The sequence below is a fragment of the Leguminivora glycinivorella genome, chromosome 26 (assembly GCF_023078275.1).
Source record: "Leguminivora glycinivorella isolate SPB_JAAS2020 chromosome 26, LegGlyc_1.1, whole genome shotgun sequence".
NCBI classification, from domain to species: domain Eukaryota; kingdom Metazoa; phylum Arthropoda; class Insecta; order Lepidoptera; family Tortricidae; genus Leguminivora; species Leguminivora glycinivorella.
Genome location: NC_062996.1, coordinates 5,685,954 through 5,713,160, shown reverse-complemented (window position 1 = coordinate 5,713,160; position 27,207 = coordinate 5,685,954). Strand labels below are relative to the sequence as shown.

The 27,207-nt window shown below is 37.5% G+C and overlaps 1 protein-coding gene across 2 annotated transcripts in view; it reads right to left on the bottom strand.

The window, feature by feature from the left end:
• LOC125239739 (unextended protein-like) overlaps positions 1-27,207 on the bottom strand; it is an 86,942-nt gene that overhangs the window by 23,096 nt on the left and 36,639 nt on the right. The window contains exons 2-5 of one of the 2 annotated variants that reach the window (XM_048147386.1): positions 6,692-6,863; positions 5,358-5,518; positions 4,091-4,274; positions 1,300-1,848 (exon numbers count right to left, since the gene is read on the bottom strand). In XM_048147386.1, coding sequence (XP_048003343.1) covers positions 1,300-1,848; positions 4,091-4,274; positions 5,358-5,518; positions 6,692-6,863 — 1,066 coding nt within the window. The remainder of the gene's footprint in view (positions 1-1,299; positions 1,849-4,090; positions 4,275-5,357; positions 5,519-6,691; positions 6,864-27,207) is intronic. The other variant, XM_048147387.1, reaches the window with a different exon arrangement.

Genomic DNA, 27,207 nt, shown 5'->3' with positions numbered 1-27,207 from the left:
AAAAATACCCATGTTACAAAAAAAGTGGGGTGGACAACTTTGAAAAAAAATGGCCCTCCTACGTGAGAGCGAGAAGATAATATGTTTTTTTCTCTCTCACGTATGAATGACAGTGACATGCCTAGGCACTTGAACAAGCGCTGGCGGGGTAAAATGTCAGTGTGCCTCATCATTTCCTAGCGCGGCAAATAGGCTATGTAGGTACACGTGCCTCGGCCGAGCAGAACGCGCTCATTGCCTCGGCCGAGGCACGTCTACATTGGACATTTGCCGCGTGAACATGGAATGTCTCGCGAAATGCCTCGCTCTGTGTGGATTCGGCTATTGAGTTTGGTATTGCCTCAGTAACAGTCGTTTAGATACAAAAACTACATAAGTTTTTTTTTATTGTTTGAATTGACTTAAACCCTGAGGCAAGATTTATGTCATGACATCATCATTTCAAGCTGCAAAATTATGACATTCAAGATAAACAACGCTATTTAAAAATGATACTTAAGGCACAGTCAATATTTACAAGGCTGTGCACATCATTACAGTCTTTTAGTACACGATAAGAATGGCTAATCTTTGGGTAATAAAGTTGACTTAAAGAGTAGATATGTACTTATATGCATCCGTGGCAGGCAAAACGTCCCAATTTTTCAACATGTAAACCTCGACCACAGTATAATAAAGAGTACTATCGTACAGTATGGCCACTCCCGCTCCCCGCTGAAAGTGCCGCCCACCCCCTCTCGGTTACCTCACAGTTACCGCCTGTCAAAAACGCGAACAGTCGACCTGTCATATCTCACTCATACAAGCATAGTACGCGTTCACCTACACGAGCTTAGAATGTGTGCTTGGAACGCCTCTTTCATATATCGCCAGTGTCCGAGATGTGCCTCGACCATAAGTAAGCGACAGTGTAACTTTTTGCCAGCCGCGAACACATCGTGATTACTGATAGCCGGGTCCACACTGACAGCACGCCTCGCGAGGTAAACGTCCGTGCTCATGCGCGCACGTTTGCCTCGCCCGAGCAAATTTGCCAGGCAAGATGGCGGCCCTCGGTCAGCTGTTCAAAGTAGTTCTATAACAGTGCGCGGCCACTGTGGACTCGGCTATTATTGCATGCCATTGCCATGTGACAGCGTAGTTCGGTTTTAAACTGACAATTTGTACCAGAAACATAATCTAATCCTATGATTACTTTTGATGTCTGACGACGTCAAAAATATATATTTCGTGCATTTAAATTTGCTAAGCGGATTTATATCGTATTTACTATTTACATAACATTCTAAAATAGCTTACCTTCATAATCCAAATGCTCTTAGCACCAACAAACAATCCATGTCTAGCGCACACAGCCTGCGGTGTAATCTCAGCTATAAACACAATAGCCAACGTAGAACCTATCACAGCAACCAAACCAGACGTCAGATCATCCAATATAACAGTAAACGTACTGTTCACAGCTACATTACTCAGTAAAATCGTACAGAGGAGATAGTTTCCATGAGCTCGGACGGGCATGATCGCTCTTGCATATTTCCTTTCTTTCTCCGTTCCTGTGTTAGCTATGATCTTCAACTCTGTTCTATCTAAGGCCATCAGACCTAAATTCAATCCAGAAAAGAGCGACGCTAATAACAGTAAGATTATAATCAAGATTATCGAAGCCCAAAGAGGTAGAAGTTTGTGATGGGTGCCAAGTATCTTCCAGGTATCATTGCCTTGGTGTTTGAACCGGCCTGATGGGGAGTCTCTGATGCAGAAGTAGAATTTGTGGCCTTCAGGTGTGTCGGCAGGGTAGGGCGCGACTAGAGATATGAAGGCGTCTTCTTCTGAGTTAACTTCTACCTGAAATAAGGTGATGGGTATAAATTAAATGATAATAAATTAAAACAGTGAACCAATCATTTATGTCTTGACACCATACCGTAATTTGGGGTGAGCAGGGTTCGCGGGGGGAATTGGGTTACGAAAAAGGGAGAAGGAACGCTTTAATAATATTCATAATAAAAAAATGAATCAAACAATCTTCCAAAATCGTCTTTGTAGTATGAAATGCCATTTTATCCAAATTACGAGGGACTAAGGGGTGAGGTGGGATTTCCTGTTTATCGTCAAAATTACGAAATGGAACTACCTAGGTACCCAAAATAAAAATAAAATTAACCCTAAAAATCCTAAAATGAATGACTCTTTTTCGCGTAAAAAAATATATGATGTAATAATTGGAAAAAATAATAATGGAGTCTGTGTTCAGGAAAAAAAAATCCAATCAATAGTTTCTTAGAAAAACAATATTTTTTTGTTCCACATGTGGAACTCCATGCATTAAGCTCAAAAAGGCCGTAAATAGTTTCGTTCATATCGTCTAAATAACAATAATTACAAAATGAAACAAACTACGAGCAAAACATAAATAACCGTTCCTGGGTGAATTTCTCAGCGTGATTTTTTTGTGGCGGAGCTGAAATTCATTGTGTGGGCTAATTGTTTCCGGGTTTTTATTTTTTTTATGAAAACCAATCCTAAAATACTACCTTCGGCAACATTGCAAATTATTACAAGTGTTATGTATATTTATTTAAAAATAATTTTCCATCCAAATTCTAATTTTGGTGTAGCGTCCAGAGCCTGTTTTTAGCGGATTATTGCTATGGTAAATCCAGTAAATCCGCAGCTATAAAGATGATTTGCCATAACTTCATTCTTTATTACATTAAGTATATTTTAAGATGACATAAGTCAATATTATTATACAATTTGACACTTATAACTGAGCACCAAAAGTTGTCCGGGGGAAAGAACCAATTTTGGTGGTAAGTATTGAAATCATTTTTATGGTTAAACGAGACGCAGCAAGACAAACAAACGTGTCGTAACATGACCATTCAGGTTCGTTCCTGCATTTAGACATGACACAAGTGTCATACCTTGCTGGATTGGTCCGCCCCACACAAAAATATCTAATTTTGGTGGGTCGTAATATTTTTTCCACCAAAATTGCATAAATTTTGGTGGTGAACAAATTGAGGGCAGTAACGTTTTTGTTTCTATTTGAAAAGTATTTATTACATGTTAAAAGTTTATTATTTCAAGTAGAAAATAATAGAAAAATGAATAAAAGGCTTTATTTTTGATTATATTTTTTATTTTTGTGGGTAGACCAATTTTGGTGGCTACCATGTCATTGAAATCGTAATTTCTCTAAAACTACTTATTATAATGAAAGGTCATTGATACATAACATTGCTAATAATTAGTTATGTAACATCAGTAAATAATTTCAACAAAAATTACAAAACTAAAAAAATCCACCAAAATTAGGCAAATTTCGAGTATGTTGAAATTCACCCTCCTACAAGTTAGACGAAGTTCAGCCTTCTGCCGATGTCATAACGACTCTAAAAACGCAAAACATTTTTCACCCAATATTTTGAGCCTAAATGCATGGAGTACCACATCGGGAACGCATAAAGAACCGGTGGCTGGATTCCCATGTCTCTTATTATTATTTTTTTAATTATAAATGGGCTTACTCTTGACCACAGACTAGCCAAAGGCAAAGACGTGGCCTACGATGGAGTGAGCTCGCCCAGAAGATGCCTGTTCACTCTTGATGTCTAGCCGAAATGCCGCAGTCGTTGTTGTCAAGCAGCGAGATCGTAAAAGCTAAGTGTAGTATGTATCATTTAACGTATAATAGATGTCGCTGCCTACCACATTTGTAGCGTAATTCGCATTTATATTGGTTGTCCCAGATCGGGCACTGTATGCATTGTAGGGTTAAAATCGCCCGGAACACTATTTAATAAGCATAATATGTAAGAATAAAATGTTATCGAGGTTTGAAAGTCAGTTTTGTACCAACTCACCCCAAATTATGGTACCTACTAGTTGTTTGCCTTCGAGACACTAACACCGTGGCTTGCGTGGGCGACGGTCGCGCGATGGTCGCGCGACGGCGATGCGACGCATACGAAATCAAACCTTATCGATATGGAAGCATGAGACGCGACGGCGACGGTCGCGCGATCATCGCCCACGCAAGACCCGTGTCTTGCGTGGGCGTCGTAAGAATTAAAATACATACCTTATACGTCTCATCTAACAAATGCACACACTCGTCTCCATACGCCGACTTGGTATGAGTGAACGCGATCTCCATACCTTTGACAAACTTCTCCCCGAACAACCTCAGGTTAAAATTAGTATTCCTTAATACACTAGGTATCATTTCATCCACTATTTTTGGTTCTTTCTCTGACTCTTCAATTCTGAAAATAAAGATATACAATTTTAATCATAATGACAATAACAACGCTCATACGTTTTTTAAGAAACTTTAAAGCCTCCGCCACACATAAAGCGTTTTGATAGCGTAGCGTTAGCGGAGCGCAATGATAGCGGTGCAATCCGCGCTCGTTACTTAGTTCCCGCCGGCGTCCGCTCGGCGCAACGATTGCGTTCGTCCGGCGCACCGCTGCCCGCCTCCGCCTACGTTATCAAAACGCGCATGTGTAGCAGAGCTTTAATAGTTATAACACTTTAAGTTCTCGCGCTTTGTATTTGTACACATATTTAAAGTCACACACAGGTCGAACGCGATCAATTAACATTATTAATTTATCTTTTTTCCCAACGTTTCGGCCAGGTTGCACTGGCCGTGGTCGCGGAAGACTGCATGACGTCCCAGCAAAGTGTCACCGGAGATGTAAACACCACAAAACTACCCGATATTAGGTACTTTATATAAATGTTCGGGGTTTGACCAATAAATATAATCTACCCGCTTTTAAATAATGTTTATTTCCCACCGCACGACACACAAAAAAAAACAGAAAAAAGTAAAAGAAAGTTGGAAAAAAGGTAAAGTAATTTAATTAATCTCTTTCGACCTGTGTGTGACTTTAAATAACTTTAATAGTTTTTTTTTTAATTTAACTGGGGCATAATGAGAGACATGGAAACATGAGTGTTGTTTTATTAAACGAGCCAAAAGGTGAGTTTTGATAATAAGATGACACGAGTGAGTAAAATCTGTGACTGCAGCCCTTAAAGCTCGGCCACACATGCGCGTTTTGATAGCGTAGGCAGAGTGGTAGCGGAGCGTCAGCGGAGCGCAACGATAGCGGTGCGCCGGACGAACGCTGGCGTTGCGCCCAGCGGACGCCGGCGGGAACTAACGAGCGCGGATTGCGAGCGGAATGCGCGCGGATTGCGAGCGGAATGCTTGCGGATTGCGAGCGGTGCACCGCTATCATTGCGCTCCGCTAACGCTACGCTATCAAAACGCTTTATGTGTGGCGGAGGCTTTAGTCTGCCAAGCAATCCTTGAGTCTGTAAAGCCTTGCACTTACCTAAACCCTATAAGTTTGATATCATTGATAACGGTGGTTGCATTTTTAGGGCCGAGGCTGGTGTCTGAAGAGTTTGCGTCACGTTTTGGTCTTGAGAGGTATTCTTCTGTGTTTTGGAATTCGCCCCATTCCGAGTTCAATTCAGTACTGGGTTCTGATACCTGTAAAAAATAGGATTCTGAGATATAGATAAATAAGCATTAACAGCGAGCGTTTGTAAGCGGACATGTCTGAATATAGATTAGGTAAATGATATCATTTAGCTAATTATAATACTTATAAACTGAAATAAATACCATACACTAAAGAAAAAGCGATCAAGCGCACTGGTGGCGAAGCCGAGAATCGAACCCGGTCTCCAAGAGCCAAGTGTCACTGATGACAATGTCAACTAAAAATGCGCGAAATATGACGGCTCTGTGTTTGTACCTACACAAAATTTGGCACGCACATTTACGTAAAAGTAATAAAAAAATCACATGGATTTGTCCATGATTTCTGTATGAAACAATGTATTTCATTTAATGCCGCGACAATGGATAATGTAAAGTATAGTCCCATTACAAATTGAACGGAATAAACGTAAACAAACTGCTGTCACTGTCAAAGTAACACGTGCAGCTCAAGTCAGGGGTTCTCAAAGTAAGGGCCGAGAGAAAATCAAATTACTTTTAACCAATTATTAACGATCACTCTATTACATACTTAAAAATCGTGAAGCGATCGAACACAATGACTGTTATATTATGTTATGATCCCATGCAAGTCAATATAGAAATCGGTCCAAAATAGACGATGTCCTGTCATATCAGATACTCACAAAACCAATAATTTAATTTATAACCACCTTATTACCACCATCGCATTTGAAGAAGACGGTTTTAATTATTAATTAAAAATCACTGCCACCTAGTCTCAAAAGTTGCTAAAAAATAATGTTTAGCGGCCCGCTACTTGGTCGCCCAGGTACATTTCCACAGTAATACCAGTGCAATATACAAACTACCCGACAAAAACGGCTTTTTAATTTCAATAAATATACCAAAAAGTTTTAGTGTTTCAATTTATTTTCGTTTAAAAAGAGTCATTATTTGTGTAGTGGAATATGTAAAGATTTTTATTAAACCTGTAAAATATCGGCAATTTTAATACCTCGAATGGTGCAAATTTTTTATAGCACCGGCCACACTTTTGTTTACAATAATTCCGGCTAATTAAAAATAGGAGTATAGATGTATGCGCATATTTTTATTTAGTTGTAGGGTGCGGTGACTAAATAAATGGGAATAGTTTTTTGTATGGAAAGCGAACCTTAATAATAAAAATAAACGTACCGCACTAACCACCAGCTTGTTCGGCAGATACGCCCACGTCTCAACCACGACGTCACTCACTGCGTCACGGTTCCTGTTGACGTCGACGTCATTCCGCAGACCGTCGACGTCACTCACGTTGTTTTCGACGTCGGCGACGTCATCGAGGAGTTCCAGGTTTTCCAGCTGTTTGCTGAAACAAATAGAGATTGTCTTTAATGAGTGATATGAGTACGCTTAAGACGCTATAGGAGCGAAAATGCTAAAATGGAAAGGTGCCCCATTTCAATTTGGGAATTTTAGTTAAATATTACTAGTGTTATTAACTGGTCCGCTGGGCGCAACGCCAGCGTTCGTCCGGCGCACCGCTATCAATGCGCTCCGCTGACGCTCCGCTGACGCTCCGCTAACGCTCCGCCTACGCTCTCAAAACGCGCATGTGTGGCCGAGCTTTAAAACTTTAAAAAATTCGCGGATTTTTCAGAAAAAACAAAATTAATTTTTAATAGTTTCTATTTCATACAAATAAATGAGACAGACACCTTTAATGTTTTGAATTCTTTTTTATTTATTACTTGATTATCATTATTGTAACGACTTTTAAGACAAATCGGGCCAAATTACAGTAGGTACCATGGTACCAACAAGAAAATCAAGAAACTTAAATTATTCACGTCGTCTTGAGAGCATTCTCTCATTTCTTTCGCCAGTTAAAAATATCATTCGTATTTTAAAATAAGAAATAGGTCATGAACATTGTAGCATTTTCTCGTGTACACAAATAATTTGTCCAGGTGTTTGGGTAGTGTAAAACATAAAAAATAACCTTTTTAGGGTTCCGTGCCAAATACGTACAAAAGGTATGGGGCGACTCTGTCCGTCTGTCTGTCTCTCACATTCCTACATATCTCGAGAACTACTTATCTGTCAAGTCTGTAGACTTACATGAATAACATTTAGTGATTTAACATTAGACATTAGCTAGCTTTTAAGTTTAGTCTTTAGTTTCTTATAAATTGATGATTCAACTATTGAAAGTTTATCAATATCTTGTTATATATGAGTCCATATCAATATCTTGTTATAATGTTTAAAAACAAATTTGATGCGCGGATCAACTATTGGGGTTTATCATGCGGAATCCCCGGTGGGCGAGTACAACTCGATCACTTGACCCCGACCCCGGGGGGGCTGGTAACTTTACCACGTGACCCCCCCCTGGGCACGAAGCTGGATCCGCGCTTGAACAAATCAAACATTTATTTGTAAATTTCAAAATACTTGTAATGTTTGGTACGCCATCGCCAGTCACGATGATTGCGGGAATATTTGCACTAATAACGAAAATGTAAGTGTCAAACAATAGGCTACTTGACCCTTTTTAAAGTCTGTCTTATATGATACTGTCAAATTAACCGAAATAAAATATTACCATATTTTATTATGACCTAAAACAGCAAAATAGTATTTTATACAATCGTGATATAATACAAAGCTTTTCAGTCGAGTACCATGTTTAGGTCACGAAGCTTGCTGAGTGGCCTAATAGTACGGTACGAGAGTGAAAAGCTTAATTATATCACTATTGTATATGTATACAATACTTTTTCTACGAGTCATCATCTTCATCATCAATGGACGGAAATATCATCATTCATGCAAGTTAAAATTAATGTTACTAGAGTCGTTCACCGTTGTATCAACATCGAATTACCTAGCAACCAATTGTTTGTAATAACCGTCTCTGATTGGCCGATAACGCGACAGATAAAAAAAAATGTGTTTCAGATGCAGGAAAATTTGCCAGGTATCGCAAATTAGTATAGAAATTGTATGAAGTTCTATTTTTGAAATTATTACAGTTAACCAACAGTTAACTAAAGTCTGATGAGCTTATTATAATTGAGTCGGAACTGCCATAGAGTATCCAACACTGAAAAGTTAGCACTTATAGTTTAGTCTGTGGTGTCCTAATTGACAGATTACAGTCGACAAGTAGAAAAAATATTTTTTGAATAAAATTTTACATAATCATATGTCAGTGATTGTTTTGACATGAAGTAAGTTCGAATTCGATGACGTCATTACATCGCTGACAGCGTTTTCGATGACCAAAATAAAAAAAAATTAAACATTTTAAATCTAAAATACGTAGTCATCACACACTTTTAATACCCTATATAAATACTACAGAAGACAATCATTTATTGTACCAAATTCGATATGAGTCTATTTAAGAATAAATATTAGAATTGTCTATGTAGGTGTTATAGTTACAGATATATAAGCCGCCGCGCCATAACACTTTTCGTTACACCTGGTTTTCAGTCCGGTCACTCTACTACGGGTTTTTAAAGACGTTCACCTAACGTTTCACGTCAAAACACACGCACACGTAGGTAATGAAAGTCATAAATAAAACGAGCACGTATTAAAATGGTAGCTCGCTTTCGTGGGGTGACCCATTTTACTGTTGACCGACATTCCTTCCATCTATCACACGCATTTTTTCAATTAACTGTAAGAGAATCATGACTTTTGATTTTTAGGTGTACAACGTAGCAAGAACGATATAATACTGAACTGACAAAGCCCACACAAAAAAGCGTACCCCTGAAATGTATGAGCTTTTTAGGCTTTTTCTTTTTTTCGTTATAAACAAAGAAATATTACAACAAAGTTTTGTAGTTATTTGCCAAACTGCACAGCAGTTTGTTGGCAGAAAATTATATTAAAACTAGATGGCGCTGTTCGCAGCCTGGATGTGGCCAAAATCATATTTACCACCAGGATTCAGGTTGCCGACGACTCAAAGGACAAATAGACGGTACAAATTTGTTCCGTAGATCCTTCCGTCACCAGCACACCGCACCCTCGTTGAGCTCTGGCAGCCTTACTCACCGGCAGGCACACAACACTATGAGTAGGGTCTAGTGCTATTCGGCTGTGGTCTTCTGTAAGGCGGAGGTACTTCCCCAGTTGGGCTCTGTTCTAGATTCGAGCGAGATTATATCCGCTGTGCTGTGCCCTACCACACAAAGCGGAATATCATTCGCTATGCCCTACCTCCTACTGATATATACTGTGGCGGTACTGTTTTAAATATGTTTTTTTTTGTTATTTTTTTAATCCATAAACTATTATGAGTTATTATAACCCACAATATCGTCACCACATATTACCTACTGTAGCTATACCATAGCTACAGCTAACCCACTATTAGTTTAAACGTTTAGCATACTTTCAGGAACTCAGTGTCATGTTTGGAGTAGCGCTAATTGTGTTAACTGATATGAGTCAGACAGAGATAACGAATAGATGGACACAGGTTGTCTGAACTCAGTGTCATGTTTGGAGTAGCGCTAATTGTGTTAACTGATATGACTCAGACAGAGATAACGAATAGATGGACACACGCATGTTGTCTGAATATTCTTTTCTGTGTGTATAACCTAACCACAAAATTAAACACATACATACAATCACGCCTGTGTCCCATAAAGGGGTAGGCAGAACACATGAAACTACTAAAGCTTCAGTGCCACTCTTGGCAAATAAGGGGTTGAAAGAAAACGAAACTCAAAATTAAAATTTTGAAAAAACCCCGACATAGTATACCGATTTTCATGAAACATATTAGCTAAGAACACTCCCCACCCGACTAACTCAGCTTTCAAACAAAAAAAACTAAATCGCGCATGCGCCGTCGATCCGCGCGCGTTTTGCAAATGGTAACTTCTAAGCCTAAGTATATTTTGCAACTGTAAACTTCTAATAAGTATTGAATGACACATAAGGTCTCAACAACATTTTGGAATAAAACAATTACAAATCATTTATTCAGCAAATAGGCCACAGGGGCACTTTTACAGGTCATATACATACAGGGTGATTCATGAGTCGTGAGCAGGAGTGAACAGGGTACTGGGGAGGGTCACACTGAGCAACTTTCATAATGGGGCAACACTAAATTGTGATATTTTTTTTTTAACTATGACTTAATTGATAGTTAATCATCAATTAAGTCATAATTAGAACGTAATTGATAATTAGCTATCAATTAAGTACTTATCAATTAAGTCATAGTTAAGAAAAATAATCACAATTCAGTGTTGCCCCAGTATGAAAGTTGCTCAGCGTGACCCTCCCCAGTACTCTGTTCACACCTGCTCACGACTCATGAATCACCCTGTATATAAAAAACATTTAGAGTTGAACTGCAATTACAATTGATAATCCTAATTCTATGTTCTAACTAAAGTATAACTCTACTACAATGATTAGAGATGTATAAAGGTATCTAAATGTCGAATTTCAAATAAAAATTACACATAATATTATAGAAAAGTACAAATACAAAATAAGAAGTCTAAAGTTACTTTAGATATTTATTTATTTATTTATTTAATCTTTATTGCACAACAAAATAAGGTACAAATGGCGGACTTAATGCCTCAAGGCATTCTCTACCAGTCAACCAATGGGCTAAACCAGAAAGATTAAGTAGGTGCAGCAGATTAAGTAGAGATGCAAATGATTCTAAATGTCACAACTAAAGATAACATGTATACTTAATCTAATAATCCTTAGCGATGTATAGGGTCTCCAAGAGTCAAACTTGTATAGGTAATCAAAATATTAACTAAAAGAAAAGAAACAAACGAGAACCGAACACAGTGTCCTAATGAAATATAAATCAGAATGATATCAAAACGCCCCATGAGTGGCCGAACCTTTGTCAGTCCTTACAAAGTGTAGGATTACAAAATAACCACATAATTAGTTTGTTTACATTCTTTTTATTGATGTCTTCATTATACTCATTAGGCGTAACAGTAGCCGTCTCGTACGAGATGAATCATACACCCACTGATAAGACGGCGTGAGACATAATTATTTTGTTTGTTCATCCTGGGATTCGAGTGTCAAAAAAAGTTTTGACACTATTAGGCTTCCCAACAGACAGTCTTAAAAATTCATAATCTTAATAAAAATTTGTATGCAAATTGACACTGACAGATCTGTCAGTGTCAAATTTGAACTGTCAGACATTGCATACAGATTTTTTTCGCCTACGATTATGATATTTTCTAAGACTGTCTGGGAAGAAAGGGGTGGTGAAATTCTTAACCCGTCACCACACGGGAACAGACACAAGTAAATTAAAATTTCATAATCTTAAAAAATCATAATCTTATGAAATCAGATCGAGTGCACGGATTCCCATACAATTTCGCAACTGTCCACACACAGTCTTATTTTTTAAGATTATGATTTTTTTCAGATTGATCTGACAGATTGCGAATAATTTGAATTTTAAGAATGTGTGTGGCAAGGCAGTCAATCTTATTTTATAAGATTATGATTTTTTAAGATTATGAAAATTAAGACTGTCTGTTGCCGGCCTTAGTCATTATTCAGACTACAGATAAGCATAACTATCTCATGACTATGACAATATTTGCTGAAGACGGACGCTAAATAATATCCACTTATGAGTCAACATCCTTGTATTTTTGTTGCACAAACCCTCGACAATTGCTCTGATTGGTGTGAATTGGAAACAAATGTGCCCCACATTTCCGCTGAGCGTTGACCCGAGACGTTGTCAAATGCGTCTTTTGAGGGGCACAATTCTCTTATTTTGACCAAAATTACATATTGTCCCGGATCTGTAAGTTCACATTTGATTTGAAGTATGTTGCGATGTGGCTAAGACGTATTGTTTGCCAAATCTAACGATTAATTTCGAATTGGTTGAATCGATTAGGCCCTATGTACAAGGAGGCGCTTAAACAAATATACGATTTCTATCAACTTACTGAAATGTCATTTGAATCGAAATTACAGACTCTGCCACAGCACTAGTTTAATGCGCGAGTTTACGTATTGTGGACGCTGTCATGTGCCAAAAAGAGGTTCTTACAGCTCTGGGACAATACCTACTCCGTGACGCTATTGAGTCAAGCATTGTAAGGGCGTTCCCTGCGCCAATAACCTTCGATTTGAATCCTTTGATATTATAATAGTTTCTAAAGCTTATCATATTAACAGAATCGTCTTTAAACATAATTTTTAAGAAAAAAAAACCGTCGCCTTTCGGGTTCTGGTGAAAGTTACTTGCGAATGTTGGATTATGTAGAAATGTGTAGGTATTTTTTAAAACTGCTTTTAATGCTTTAATTATTAGATGGCAACACAAATGAATATACGTATAACGTTAAGGTTTGAGGAGTTTCCTCAATTCCTCATGAATCCGATTATATTATAAGAAATCGAAGCTTGACAAACTTTGACTTGAAAACTCAATATGCTTAATAAACATAACTAAATAAATGTCACTGTTCTGAACTTAAATGCATGCTTTTCTTACAAAAATACCAAAGTCACTTATGAGTGTGCCGTTCAGATTTGAGGAGTACGGTTCTGACTATCATCAGCAGTTCCACTGCACCAAATGTCACTGTTCTGGACGTAAGTGCATGCTGTTCTTATAAAAATACCAAAGTCACTATAAGCGTGCCGTTCAGATTTGAGGAGTTCGGTTCTGACCATCATCAGCAGTTCCACTGTACCAAATGTCACTGTTCTAGACGTAAGCGCATGCTGTTCTTATAAAAATGGCAAAGTCACTATAAGCGTGCCGTTCAGATTTGAGGAGTTTGGTTCTGGCCATCATCAGCAGTTCCACTGCACCAAATGTCACTGTTCTGGACGAAAATGCATGCTGTTCTTATAAAAATACCAAAGTTACTATAAGCGTGCCGTTCAGATTTGAGGAGTTCGGTTCTGACCATCATCAGCAATTCCACTGCACCAAATGTCACTGTTCTGGACGAAAGTGCATGCTGTTCTTATAAAAATACCAAAGTCACTATAAGTGTGCCGTTCAGATTTGAAGAGTTCCGTTCTGGCCATCATCAGCAGTTCCACTGCACCAAATGTCACTGTTCCGTACCTAAATGCATGCTGTTTCTTTAAAAACACAAAAATTACCATATGTATGCCTTTCAGATTCGAGGAGTTCCCTCGATTTCTCCAGGATCCCATCATCAGAACTGGGTTCTGAGAAAAATGGGACCAATCTGTATGCATATACATTTAATAAAAAAAAAATTTTCAAAATCGGTCCAGTAACGACGGAGATATCGAGGAACAAACATTAAAAAAAAAAAAAAAAACATACAGACGACTTGATAACCGTCCTTCTTGAGAGATATGATATGAGGCGACGGTTAAAAATAGTATCTCATAATTACTTCAATGCTTATTGTGTCTGTGATATTTGGCATCAAAGTTGAACAATTTTAGGGTCCAGAACTGGTTTTTTGGTCATAACTTTTGTTTTAATTAGTTTAAAATTAAAATCTCTCTTGATTTTTTAGAAAAGTCAGAGGTAAATCGAAACATGTCGATTTCATGTATGTAACACCCTTTACTAAAATCAAATTTCTAGAAAAGTGTTTTTAGGCCATGTTTAAAAAAATCGTAAAAAAAAAACATTTGTATATTTTTTTCCAAAATTATGGCTCTCGAATAGAGATAAAAGATTGAAGAACCGATGGCCGTTGGTCGTATAATTCTATTATAGCATAAATTAAATATAACAAGATCATACCATCCCATACATTAAAATGCGACCGCCTACGAACGCGCTTACTCTCCACCACACATAGATGGCGCCACAAAAAATGCCTTGTTGCCACCGATTATTTGTAGATTGGTTTGTCAATTCCGAGCCGTAAATCTATGTCAAATATCCGATATTCGAATATCGAATTATTCGAATATCCGCCAATATTTTTATCCGAAAATATTCGAATAATCCAAGTGAAATTATCCGGATAAACGGATAATTTCTATAAACATTATTTTTTATTTATAAGTAATATATTTAATAGATAGACGTCACTGAAACCAATTTCGATCAATTCTTAATACGGACAATGTTATTGCTAACAAGTCAACACCTATTTATCTTCAAAATCAAACTAATATTTACAAAACAAAGAAAGCATTCGTGGACAAGAAGTAAGCAGAATGCCTCACCCCACGCACTCAGTTCTTATCAAATATTCGATTAATTGGATGATTTAAAAAAACAGAAAAACGTTCAAGTATTATTTTTAATACGAAAACGTTACCCCAACCTACTTTCATTACTGCTAATAGCTAACGTGAAGTTATCTGTAAAACCGTACTTAATAAGGGAGATTTATACCTAGATTTCCTGGTCCCTTGTTTTTTTGAAATTGAAATTTAGCGCCTCACTCCGAATTTAGCTGTTATCAGTTCCATGGCAATTTAGTACGCCAGAATTCCCTCCACTTCACTAAGAAATATAAGGCATTTTCCTTTTAAGTCCTTAGTTACATTCATACACAAAAATCGGTCTAATTACTACTTATACTTTGAAATCTTAGTCGATCTACTGATCAGCTTGGAAACTAAAACCCATCAAATTGCTGCCGAGCAATTTGAGGTGTTTTGGATTTGAATATTTAAATAAGTTCGCCTTTGTACCTCCTCCTTCTTCATTTTTTTAAATTTTATGTCTTGTATATTTTATGTTGGTGGTACAATACTTATTTATCGCCTCTCCCCTTCCATTGGTACTTTGGTACCAGCCACTGTGCAACTAAGGTCTAAAATGATCCACACCTGGATAGGAAGTATCTTCGACTAATTGGTCTTCTCTTTTTTAGTAAATTATATATGGTTATTCTGTTTTGAACCTAAGTACCTATGCTCAGTTGCTTATTCCTGTTCTAAGACCCTAACCAGGACGCTTTTGTTTAGAGCCTACGAAAAGAGTTTTCAACTTTTTATATTAAGTATCCGATCCGGTCCAAGATGGCATCTGGTATGGGCGTAGGCATTTATGCAAATGACTAATGACTACAGTGGTAGTATCAGCATGGGCAATTATGCCACTGTCTTTTAAGCCGAGACATACGCAATAATTACCTGTGTACATAAGAATATAGTTAGACAAACCCAAGGAAAGAATATCTATATACTCAGCGACAGTCAGGCGGCACTCAAAGCCTTCACATCGCCCAGAGGTGACTCTTGACTGGTATTAAACGGCATCCAAGCTCTTAACAAGCTTGGAAGGCAAAACAAGATGCAACTGGTATGGATACCGGGGCACGAAGGCTTCATTGGCAATGAAAATGCTGATGAACTTGCCAAGGCCAGGTCTGAAGACAACGTCACAAGGAACCATTAAAACGGCTATGAAGGACCATACAAAGGCCAATCACCAAAAAGAGTGGGATGCCCTGGTAGGTCTGAAGCATTCAAAGCTCTTTATGCGGAGGGTAGAATCTGGATGGAGCAAAAAGCTAGGAAAGCTAGGCAAAAGACAACTCCAAATTATAACGGGGGTGTTCACGGGCCATTACGGGATCAAAGGAATGTTGGCCAAGATGGGACACGCTGACTACACAGATTGTCGCATGTGCGGCGAAGAGGAAGAGACCGTCAGACATCTAATGTGTGAATGTCACGCCCTCGCCAGACAAAGAATGAAGAACTTTGGAGCAGGCTACCTAGTACCAAAGGACATCAGAGAGCTACCCATGAGCCTCATCATCCGATACGTGGAGATGGTCGAGAAGCTCCTGAATAGCTGAAGGATCTTAAGATCTAAGGGGTAATTGCACAAAAGATCCCGATGGGTCGAAGTGTATCCGGAAGGGCCCCGCAGATTTAAGATAAGATGAGTATCCGATCCGATCGAGCGAAGGACCGACTCCTATACATTCTCGAAATCATTCAAGGCGCCATCTTTGATTTTTGCCTTTGACATCCTTCCTATATCCGATATCGGATCGGATAATATGACAACGCTGTATCCCCTATAACCATCATCATATCCAATGATGTTGTTTCACGTTCCACTCTACACAAGCCATCCTCTCTACCATCCATTTCCAAGGTAAAGGTGTTGTCAGAAAAACTTCTCGTTATACCTAACACCTAACTAATCACTACTACTAACTGTCTTATATCGACAGCTCACTATCTGATTGCAAGATTCTAGTCATAGAACTAAAGATAGAGAGCTAGGTGTGTTTTAATTTCTACAGTTTGCTGATTTACGCAAAAAATAAATAAAAATGTAGGTAAATTTTGCATTATGGCGCTCATCTATCTCAGCCGTTATCAATTCCACGCTTATAAGCACCTGTAACATTAATTTTGTTCCATTTAATAAATTATCCGAAATTATCCGAATTATTCGAATATTCGAATAATAAAAATTGTATTATCCGAATTATTCGAATATTAAAAATCCGTCGGATAATGCAAACTCTATTCGTGATGCACCATCCAACTGAAGTCATTTCGGATTTTCTACATAGGTAGGTAAATGATGTTCTTTAAAACAGAAACTTTGTTCTGTATGTAATGCATGCTTTAAAAAAAAAAGAATTAAAATTCTTTAGATTCATCCAGGATCCCGTCATCAGAACATTCAGAACTTGCTTTTGACCGCTGGGACCAATCTGTACTTATTCTAGAAAACTCCCACATTCTTAAAAATTCATAATCTTAGAAAAAATTGTATGCAATCTGACAGTTCAAACTGACACTGAAAATTTGAACTGTCTTTGCATAACAAGTTTTTTTAAGATTATGCCTCAATTTTTCACCTGCTGTGAAAGCCATAGTCTTTTTTGACCTCCTTTCAAAATCTGGCACTAGAAAACAAATTTTAAATGAAGGCTCAAGACACTCTTCATTTTCTGCCTTCTAAACGATGAACGTTGGCGGAGTCATCAATCATCGAGCCAGACCACATTTAAATTGATTGAAAATTATAGGGTCGAAGGTTAAATTACCTTAGTATTATAAAACATTTGCGCTTATCTTTAGTGCCAAATTTTCACAGTCTATTTTCCGTGTAAAACATGTATAATAAATAATTAAATTGGAAACATAAATATGCCTTTCATTTCCCCAAGAACAAGAACCATTTAATTTAATTGTAATCGTCCTTGACCATGAACATTGCTTTGAGGTATTTGCTACTTTCATGATATTGAGAAAAAAGCGTTGGTTGTCTGTAAAGTCGGTTTACGGACGGTAGTTTAACGTGATAACGTCAAACATTACAGTAGTATAGACCAAGTATAGACAGGGGCGGTCAGAGTATAGCAAAAGGGGCCCGATTCTGGGACTTTTTTCACGTTTTTTTATTTATTTATTAAAAATACACAAAAGTTAACAGTATTTCACCAAAGCACTTATGTGGTAATTAGGGTTTGCAATCCGGATATTCGAATATCCGAATTATTCGAATATCCGCCAATATTTTTATCCGAAAATATTCGAATAATCCAAGTGAAATTATCCGGATAAACGGATAATTTCTATAAACATTATTTTTTATTTATAAGTAATATATTTAATAGATAGACGTCACTGAAACCAATTTCGATCAATTCTTAATACGGACAATGTTATTGCTAACAAGTCAACACCTATTTATCTTCAAAATCAAACTAATATTTACAAAACAAAGAAAGCATTCGTGGACAAGAAGTAAGCAGAATGCCTCACCCCACGCACTCAGTTCTTATCAAATATTCGATTAATTGGATGATTTAAAAAAACAGAAAAACGTTCAAGTATTATTTTTTAATATGAAAACGTTACCCCAACCTACTTTCATTACTGCTAATAGCTAACGTGAAGTTATCTGTAAAACCGTACTTAATAAGGGAGATTTATACCTAGATTTCCTGGTCCCTTGTTTTTTTGAAATTGAAATTTAGCGCCTCACTCCGAATTTAGCTGTTATCAGTTCCATGGCAATTTAGTACGCCAGAATTCCCTCCACTTCACTAAGAAATATAAGGCATTTTCCTTTTAAGTCCTTAGTTACATTCATACACAAAAATCGGTCTAATTACTACTTATACTTTGAAATCTTAGTCGATCTACTGATCAGCTTGGAAACTAAAACCCATCAAATTGCTGCCGAGCAATTTGAGGTGTTTTGGATTTGAATATTTAAATAAGTTCGCCTTTGTACCTCCTCCTTCTTCATTTTTTTAAATTTTATGTCTTGTATATTTTATGTTGGTGGTACAATACTTATTTATCGCCTCTCCCCTTCCATTGGTACTTTGGTACCAGCCACTGTGCAACTAAGGTCTAAAATGATCCACACCTGGATAGGAAGTATCTTCGACTAATTGGTCTTCTCTTTTTTTGGTTATTCTGTTTTGAAGGAGTACCTATGCTCAGTTGCTTATTCCTGTTCTAAGACCCTAACCAGGACGCTTTTGTTTAGAGCCTACGAAAAGAGTTTTCAACTTTTTATATTAAGTATCCGATCCGGTCCAAGATGGCATCTGGTATGGGCGTAGGCATTTATGCAAATGACTAATGACTACAGTGGTAGTATCAGCATGGGCAATTATGCCACTGTCTTTTAAGCCGAGACATACGCAATAATTACCTGTGTACATAAGAATATAGTTAGACAAACCCAAGGAAAGAATATCTATATACTCAGCGACAGTCAGGCGGCACTCAAAGCCTTCACATCGCCCAGAGGTGACTCTTGACTGGTATTAAACGGCATCCAAGCTCTTAACAAGCTTGGAAGGCAAAACAAGATGCAACTGGTATGGATACCGGGGCACGAAGGCTTCATTGGCAATGAAAATGCTGATGAACTTGCCAAGGCCAGGTCTGAAGACAACGTCACAAGGAACCATTAAAACGGCTATGAAGGACCATACAAAGGCTAATCACCAAAAAGAGTGGGATGCCCTGGTAGGTCTGAAGCATTCAAAGCTCTTTATGCGGAGGGTAGAATCTGGATGGAGCAAAAAGCTAGGAAAGCTAGGCAAAAGACAACTCCAAATTATAACGGGGGTGTTCACAGGCCATTACGGGATCAAAGGAATGTTGGCCAAGATGGGACACGCTGACTACACAGATTGTCGCATGTGCGGCGAAGAGGAAGAGACCGTCAGACATCTAATGTGTGAATGTCACGCCCTCGCCAGACAAAGAATGAAGAACTTTGGAGCAGGCTACCTAGTACCAAAGGACATCAGAGAGCTACCCATGAGCCTCATCATCCGATACGTGGAGATGGTCGAGAAGCTCCTGAATAGCTGAAGGATCTTAAGATCTAAGGGGGTAATTGCACAAAAGATCCCGATGGGTCGAAGTGTATCCGGAAGGGCCCCGCAGATTTAAGATAAGATGAGTATCCGATCCGATCGAGCGAAGGACCGACTCCTATACATTCTCGAAATCATTCAAGGCGCCATCTTTGATTTTTGCCTTTGACATCCTTCCTATATCCGATATCGGAACGGATAATATGACAACGCTGTATCCCCTATAACCATCATCATATCCAATGATGTTGTTTCACGTTCCACTCTACACAAGCCATCCTCTCTACCATCCATTTCCAAGGTAAAGGTGTTGTCAGAAAAACTTCTCGTTATACCTAACACCTAACTAATCACTACTACTAACTGTCTTATATCGACAGCTCACTATCTGATTGCAAGATTCTAGTCATAGAACTAAAGATAGAGAGCTAGGTGTGTTTTAATTTCTACAGTTTGCTGATTTACGCAAAAAATAAATAAAAATGTAGGTAAATTTTGCATTATGGCGCTCATCTATCTCAGCCGTTATCAATTCCACGCTTATACGCACCTGTAACATTAATTTTGTTCCATTTAATAAATTATCCGAAATTATCCGAATTATTCGAATATTCGAATAATAAAAATTGTATTATCCGAATTATTCGAATATTAAAAATCCGTCGGATAATGCAAATGGGCAACTCTAAAAATAACTTGTATTTTGATTTTTATCACCTTTGAAAGTTTTTTCTAAGAGGTAATGTATTGCGAATTCTGTTAAGTCTAAAGTGTGACAGACAACGTCAATGACAACAATAATGGCGTACATTGAAGCTAATATTTATTTTGTATGAAAAATTAAAAATTTAAAGACTTCATAATTTTTAAAAGTCACTGAACAAATGTTGATCAACGTATAAGGAGAATAGCCTACAGTTCAATTCTTCGCCTTTGTTACAGGCCCCACTCTGTATAAGAAACTAAGACTAAACTTAAAAGCTAGCTAATGTCTAAAATAGGCCCTTGAGGCATTGTACCAAGGATACTGGCGACATTTCCTCGCTGTATCGCAATGCTGATACGTTGTGCGAGGAAGTCGCCAGCTCTTCGGTCACCAGTTACCTCAACCAGACGCTTCGCGATTTCTGTGAACTATCTATAGATTAACATGACTTGTGTTGTTTTCACCTGATTACGTAAGTGTACTTTAAGAATATTTTTTGCTGTTTTTAAGTCATAATAAAATATGGTAATATTTTATTTCGGTTAATTGGACAGTACTGAATCATATAAGACAGACTTTAAAAAAGGGTTAAGTAGCCTCTTATGATCAATATGGCAAGTATTCGCTACGTCCACGACTGGTGCTGCCCGCCTTTTGTCGGCTTATCCATAGTAAATTGTGTGATGTCAAATTAGTTGCTAGCAACGGCCGTCGCTAACATTAACGTAGACATGCCCTTGATGATGTGTATTTGTGACAATCAGCGCTACTATGTCAATAGTCAAAATTAAGGCACTTACCAACAGTTTTACTGGCAGGCCCACAAATGAATGTAAATAAAATGGAAATTCTATTCGGTCACGCGACGACGCTGCATAAAGCTATCGTATAATAATAATCTGTTTTTAACCCCCGACGCAAAAACGACGGGGTGTTATAAGTTTGACGTGTCTGTCTGTCTGTTTGTCTGTCTGTGTGTGTGTCTGTCTGTGGCATCGTAGCTCCTGAACGGATGAACCGATTTTTCTTTGTCTGAAAGCTGAGTTAATAGGGAGTGCTCTTAGCCATGTTTCATGAAAATCGGTCTACTATGTCGCAGTCGGGGTTTTTTTTTTTTCAAAATTTTAATTTTGTGGTTATATATGCTAAGGCAAAATTGATATTAAACAATATTATAAGTTGTGACACACAATAACAACACGTAAATATTGAATGCCGTTCCTAACATACCTACCTATATTTAAAAAAAACTCATTGATGTAGACACACTAGGTACTCGGTGACTATAGAATAGGCCAGTTTCCTATACTTAAAATATATTATGCAGTGCACGAAATAAAGCACCACATAATTAGAAAAAAATGTGGACAGTAGTTATTTTTTAACATAATTTTTATTTAATAAGTCAACGAGAAATATATAAAGTAAATGAATTGACCGTGACGTCACTCCTCAGTATTCCATAGTAATTCCATATTAACAAATCGTTTTGACAGTTCTTAAAAAGAAGCTGATTTGACTAGTAGGGAACTAGCCTAGTAATATACGAGTAGACGGTCAACCAAATCTTTAATTAAACCCTCGCCCCTACATTTTCAATCAATTTTTAAGTGTTATGGCCACGTTATAGATAGATAGATAAATCATTTATTTGGCAAACTGCAAACACACCCAATATACAGATTAAAGGAAACACACAAATTAATCGCAACATAATAAAAACCGGCCAAGAGCGTGTCGGGCCACGCTCAGTGTAGGGTTCCGTAGTTTTCCTTATTTTTCTCAAAAACTACTAAACCTATCAAGTTCAAAACAATTTTCCTAGAAAGTCTTTATAAAGTTCTACTATTGTGATTTTTTTCATATTTTTTAAATATATGGTTCAAAAGTTAGAGGGGGGGGGACGCACTTTTTTTCCTTTAGGAGCGATTATTTCCGAAACTATTAATATTATAAAAAAACGATCTTAGTGAACCCTTATTCATTTTTAAATACCTATCCAACAATATATCACACGTTGGGGTTGAAATGAAAAAAAATATCAGCCCCCACTTTACATGTAGGGGGGGTACCCTAATAAAACATTTTTTTCCATTTTTTATTTTTGCACTTTGTTGGCGTGATTGATATACATATTGGTACCAAATTTCAGCTTTCTAGTGCTAACGGTTACTGAGATTATCCGCGGACGGACGGACGGACGGACGGACAGACAGACATGGCGAAACTATAAGGGTTCCTAGTTGACTACGGAACCCTAAAAAGAGACAGCAAAAAATGAATGAATAAAATGAGACAGTAAAAAAAAACAATAATAAAAAATAAAAAAGTACAGAATGCAACTGTGTGCGCTGCAGCAGGACAAAAGGATCTCGGCTCAGTGATACGCTTCGCTCTTTCGACCAAAGCACTGATTTTCTGTTATGACTCGTTGATGAAAAAAAAAAATCGTTTATTCTCAAAAAAAACCCTTTTTTGACAACATTAAATCTTCTGCCAAACTGCAGGACAGTTTGTTGGCAGAGGGGACTCCCTTACATAATCTAAGTGGGTTGAACTATCTGAGTAAAGTTTACTATGAGCTGAGTATGATTCCACCAACCGCAAAGAAAGGCAAGAAAGGCACGCGCTTTATAAAGACAATTGGCCGGTGAATCCTACATTTTATTTATTTAAACTTTATTGCACAAATTTACAAAAAACCGGCCAAGAGCGTGTCGGGCCACGCTCAGTGTAGGGTTCCGTAGTTTTTCGAATTTTTCTCAAAAACTACTGAACCTATCAAGTTCAAAACAATTTTCCTAGAAAGTCTTTATAAAGTTCTACTTTTGTGATTTTTTTTAATATTTTTTAAACATATGGTTCAAAAGTTAGAGGGGGGGGGACGCACTTTTTTTTCCTTTAGGAGCGATTATTTCCGAAAATATTAACATTATCAAAAAACGATCTCAGAAAACCCTTATTCATTTCTTAATACCGATCCAACAATATATCACACGTTGGGGTTGGAAAGAAAAAAAATATCAGCCCCCACTTTACATGTAGGGGGGGTACCCTAATAAAACATTTTTTTCCATTTTTTATTTTTGCACTTTGTTGGCGTGATCGATATACATATTGGTACCAAATTTCAGCTTTCTAGTGCTAACGGTTACTGAGATTAACCGCGGACGGACGGACGGACGGACGGACGGACGGACGGACGGACGGACGGACGGACGGACGGACGGACAGACAGACATGGCGAAACTATAAGGGTTCCTAGTCGACTACGGAACCCTAAAAAAGAGTACAAATGGCGGACTTAACACGTTGAGGCGTTCATTTAGTTGTTAAATTGTATCTTATGTCACGCTACTGCTACATGCTCGTTTAGATTAACTGTTAAAACTAATTTGACAGCTAATTTAAAGTAATTAAGCAGGCTATGGACAGTCCAAAATGTCCAAAATATAACGGGTTGGTTGTGGTATAAACAGCGCTCAATTCAGTGTTATAGACGACAGTTGAGCAAGATGTAAACAATACAATTTGCCTACTCAGACATTGTATCCATGTACTATACATGATGTACATACAGATATAGTGCGAAGTATTTTTAGGGTTCCGTAGTCAACTAGGAACCCTTATAGTTTCGCCATGTCTTTCTGTCCGTCCGTCCGTCCGTCCATCCGCGGATAGTCTCAGTGACCGTTAGCACTAGAAAGCTGAAATTTAGTACTAATATGTACATCAATCACGCCGACAAAGTGCAAAAATAAAAAGTGAAAAAAAATGTTTTATTAGGGTAACCCCCCCTACACGTAAAGTGGGGACTGATTCTTTTTTTATTCCAACCCCAACGTGTGATATATTGTTGGATAGGTATTTAAAAATGAATAAGGTTTTACCAAACTCGTTTTTTGATAGTATTAATATTTTCGGAAATAATCGCTCCTAAAGGAAAAAAAAGTGTGTCCTCCCCTCCTCTAACTTTTGAACCATATGTTTAAAAAATATGAAAAAAATCACAAAAGTAGAACTTTAAAAAGACTTTCTAAGAAAATTGTTTTGAACTTGATAGGTTCAGTAGTTTTTGAGAAAATACGTAAACTACGGAACCCTACACTGAGCGTGGCCCGACACGCTCTTGGCCGGTTTTGTTTCTTCATATTTTTACGGAAACGTACGATCTCAATACACGAAGTACCGACTGACATTGAAAAAATGAAAAAAAACCTATTAGGTTTATACTTTTTTTGTCGTGTTATTGTCAGTTTTCATGTTATGCGTCACTCTTGCACTTGTTTGCGAGATACTGTCGCGCATACATGACACGGACAATAAAAAATGGTTCAGAAGAAAATTAAAATGTGAACCGGATCGTAGTCGAAACTCGACAAATGATTTTTATGCCAGAAGAGTCATCAAAACTATTCCAATAGAAGCATACATATACAATTGTAGGTCTCAATTTAAGCAAGCGCTATATTTGCAAATTTGCTACCTTTAATAAAATAAATCTTATACTTTTAAACGAGCAATTCTTGTATATTTATTTACTTATATATTTATTTACACTGACGATCTCGGAAACCGCTCTAACGATTTCGCTGAAATTTGTTATGTGGGGGTTTTTGGGGGTGAAAAATCGGTCTAACTTATCCTTAGGTCCCGGAAAACGCGAATTTTCGAGTTTTCATGCGTTTTTCTTCGCGCGCCATCTCGTGTGCAGTAGTTGTACTGTTAAGACAGAATTCTTTCGGTCGATGTAAGTACTATTTATTGCAAACACTAGATGGCGACTCAGGTCAAGGCTAAAACGAATAGAAAAATACACTATTTGAGTTTTTGTGGCGAAATGCGCGCCATCTCGTGTGGAGTAGTTGTGTTGTTAAGGCTGAGAATTCTTTCGCTCGATGTAGGTACTATTCATTTTTGAACTAGATGGCGACACATGTCAAGGATACGAAACAGAACCGAGCGAAGCTCGGTCGCCCAGATATTACAATAAATATTGGGGGACACCGTACACAAATCTACCTAGCCCCAAACTAATAAGCAAAGCTTGTAATACGGGTGCTAGGCGATGCGACCGCCTAAGACCGCGCTTACACTCCACCACACATAGATGGCGCCACAAAAAAATGTCTTGTAGCTTCCGATTAGAATTGCATATGGCGTTAAGTGTCACCTTTGACATCGATTTATGGCTCGAAAGTGACACAACGCCAATCTACAAATAATCGATGGCAACAAGGCATTTTTTGTGGCGCAATCTTGGCGGTCGCATTTTAATGTATGGGATGGTATGATCTTCTTATATTTTTCCCCTCACTAGCTCGGAAACACGTGTTTTGTCCTTTAATACTAGCGGGTAAAAACGCATTTTATCCACTAAGGTAACTGTCCCATATTACGGGAACTTAAGACGTTTCCTACTTTGAGTGAGGATTGTAAAAAAAATGCGAAGTTTCTAGTCGTGTTAATTATTTTATTTTAAGGATAAGTCTTCTACGATGGATTTAAGATACTATTTTCCATCGTAACTTCTAATTTATAGAAATTACCGTTGTTTTACTTAACCCTTAGTTTGCCCATTATTCCGGGATACAATTTTGGTATGGCTTCAATTCCGGGAGGCGTTGTACGTAATTACGGGATACCTTTAAAGTCGACGTTCTTTAAGCATAATGTAAGAAAATGAATTAAAAATGTTGTTTACATAGATATATAATTGCACATATCGTTTTAATGCAACAGAGTGTATTTTTTATAATTGGCAATGTTTTGATGGGTTGGGGTGGGATGGGAAACATGATATTTTACGGTATAACGATTGTATGATATAATGACAGGGTGTTATAAGTTTTACTGTCTGTCTAAGGCATCGCTTACGAATGGATGAACCGATTTAGATTAGTTTTTTTCGTTTGAAAGCTGAATTAGTCGAGAGTGTTCTTAGCCATGTTTGATGAAAAACACTTCACAATGTCGGGGTTTCTTTTATCAAAATTTAATTTCAATCCAGAAGCTATTGCCGGTTATAAAAACTGCAAGGTACTCGTGAAAATTTCAGTTTTTTGTTACTGGTGATCACTGAGCTACACCGTATACATATATGGTGGTGATACGTTATTCAAGTATGTATATATAAATAAATAGTACTCAATAAATATTATAGGCCGTTCTTACACAGATTGACTGTCCGACGAATTTGTACTATTTTATATTTATATAGCTTTCTAGTACTAATAATGATTGAGCTAAATCGTAGACGGACAGACTGACTGACGGACCAAACCAATGTGCGGTATAAAGATTTTTAGCTAACTAAGGAAGTTTAAAAACATAATAATAGTCGGGTCTCTATACCTTATTTTTTGTTTTTTATATTTTAATATACTTTATATGGGCATACCGGAATAAGATACACTCATATAAAGTCGTGTACTTAATTACGGCAGTCAAAACGAAGGTTATATTAAAAGACAAACAAGATTTTATTCTTAGTACATTGGAAGATTATATAACAATTATACTCAAAACATCGAAATAAGTAACCTTTGTGCTTTAATTTTATGAAATAAAACAAATTTAATGTCGATGCCACACTCCAATATTTCGCACGTACCTATTACTCAACGAGTATACATTTCGTACTCAATTATGAGACTAAAATCTAAAAAATATATGTGCCG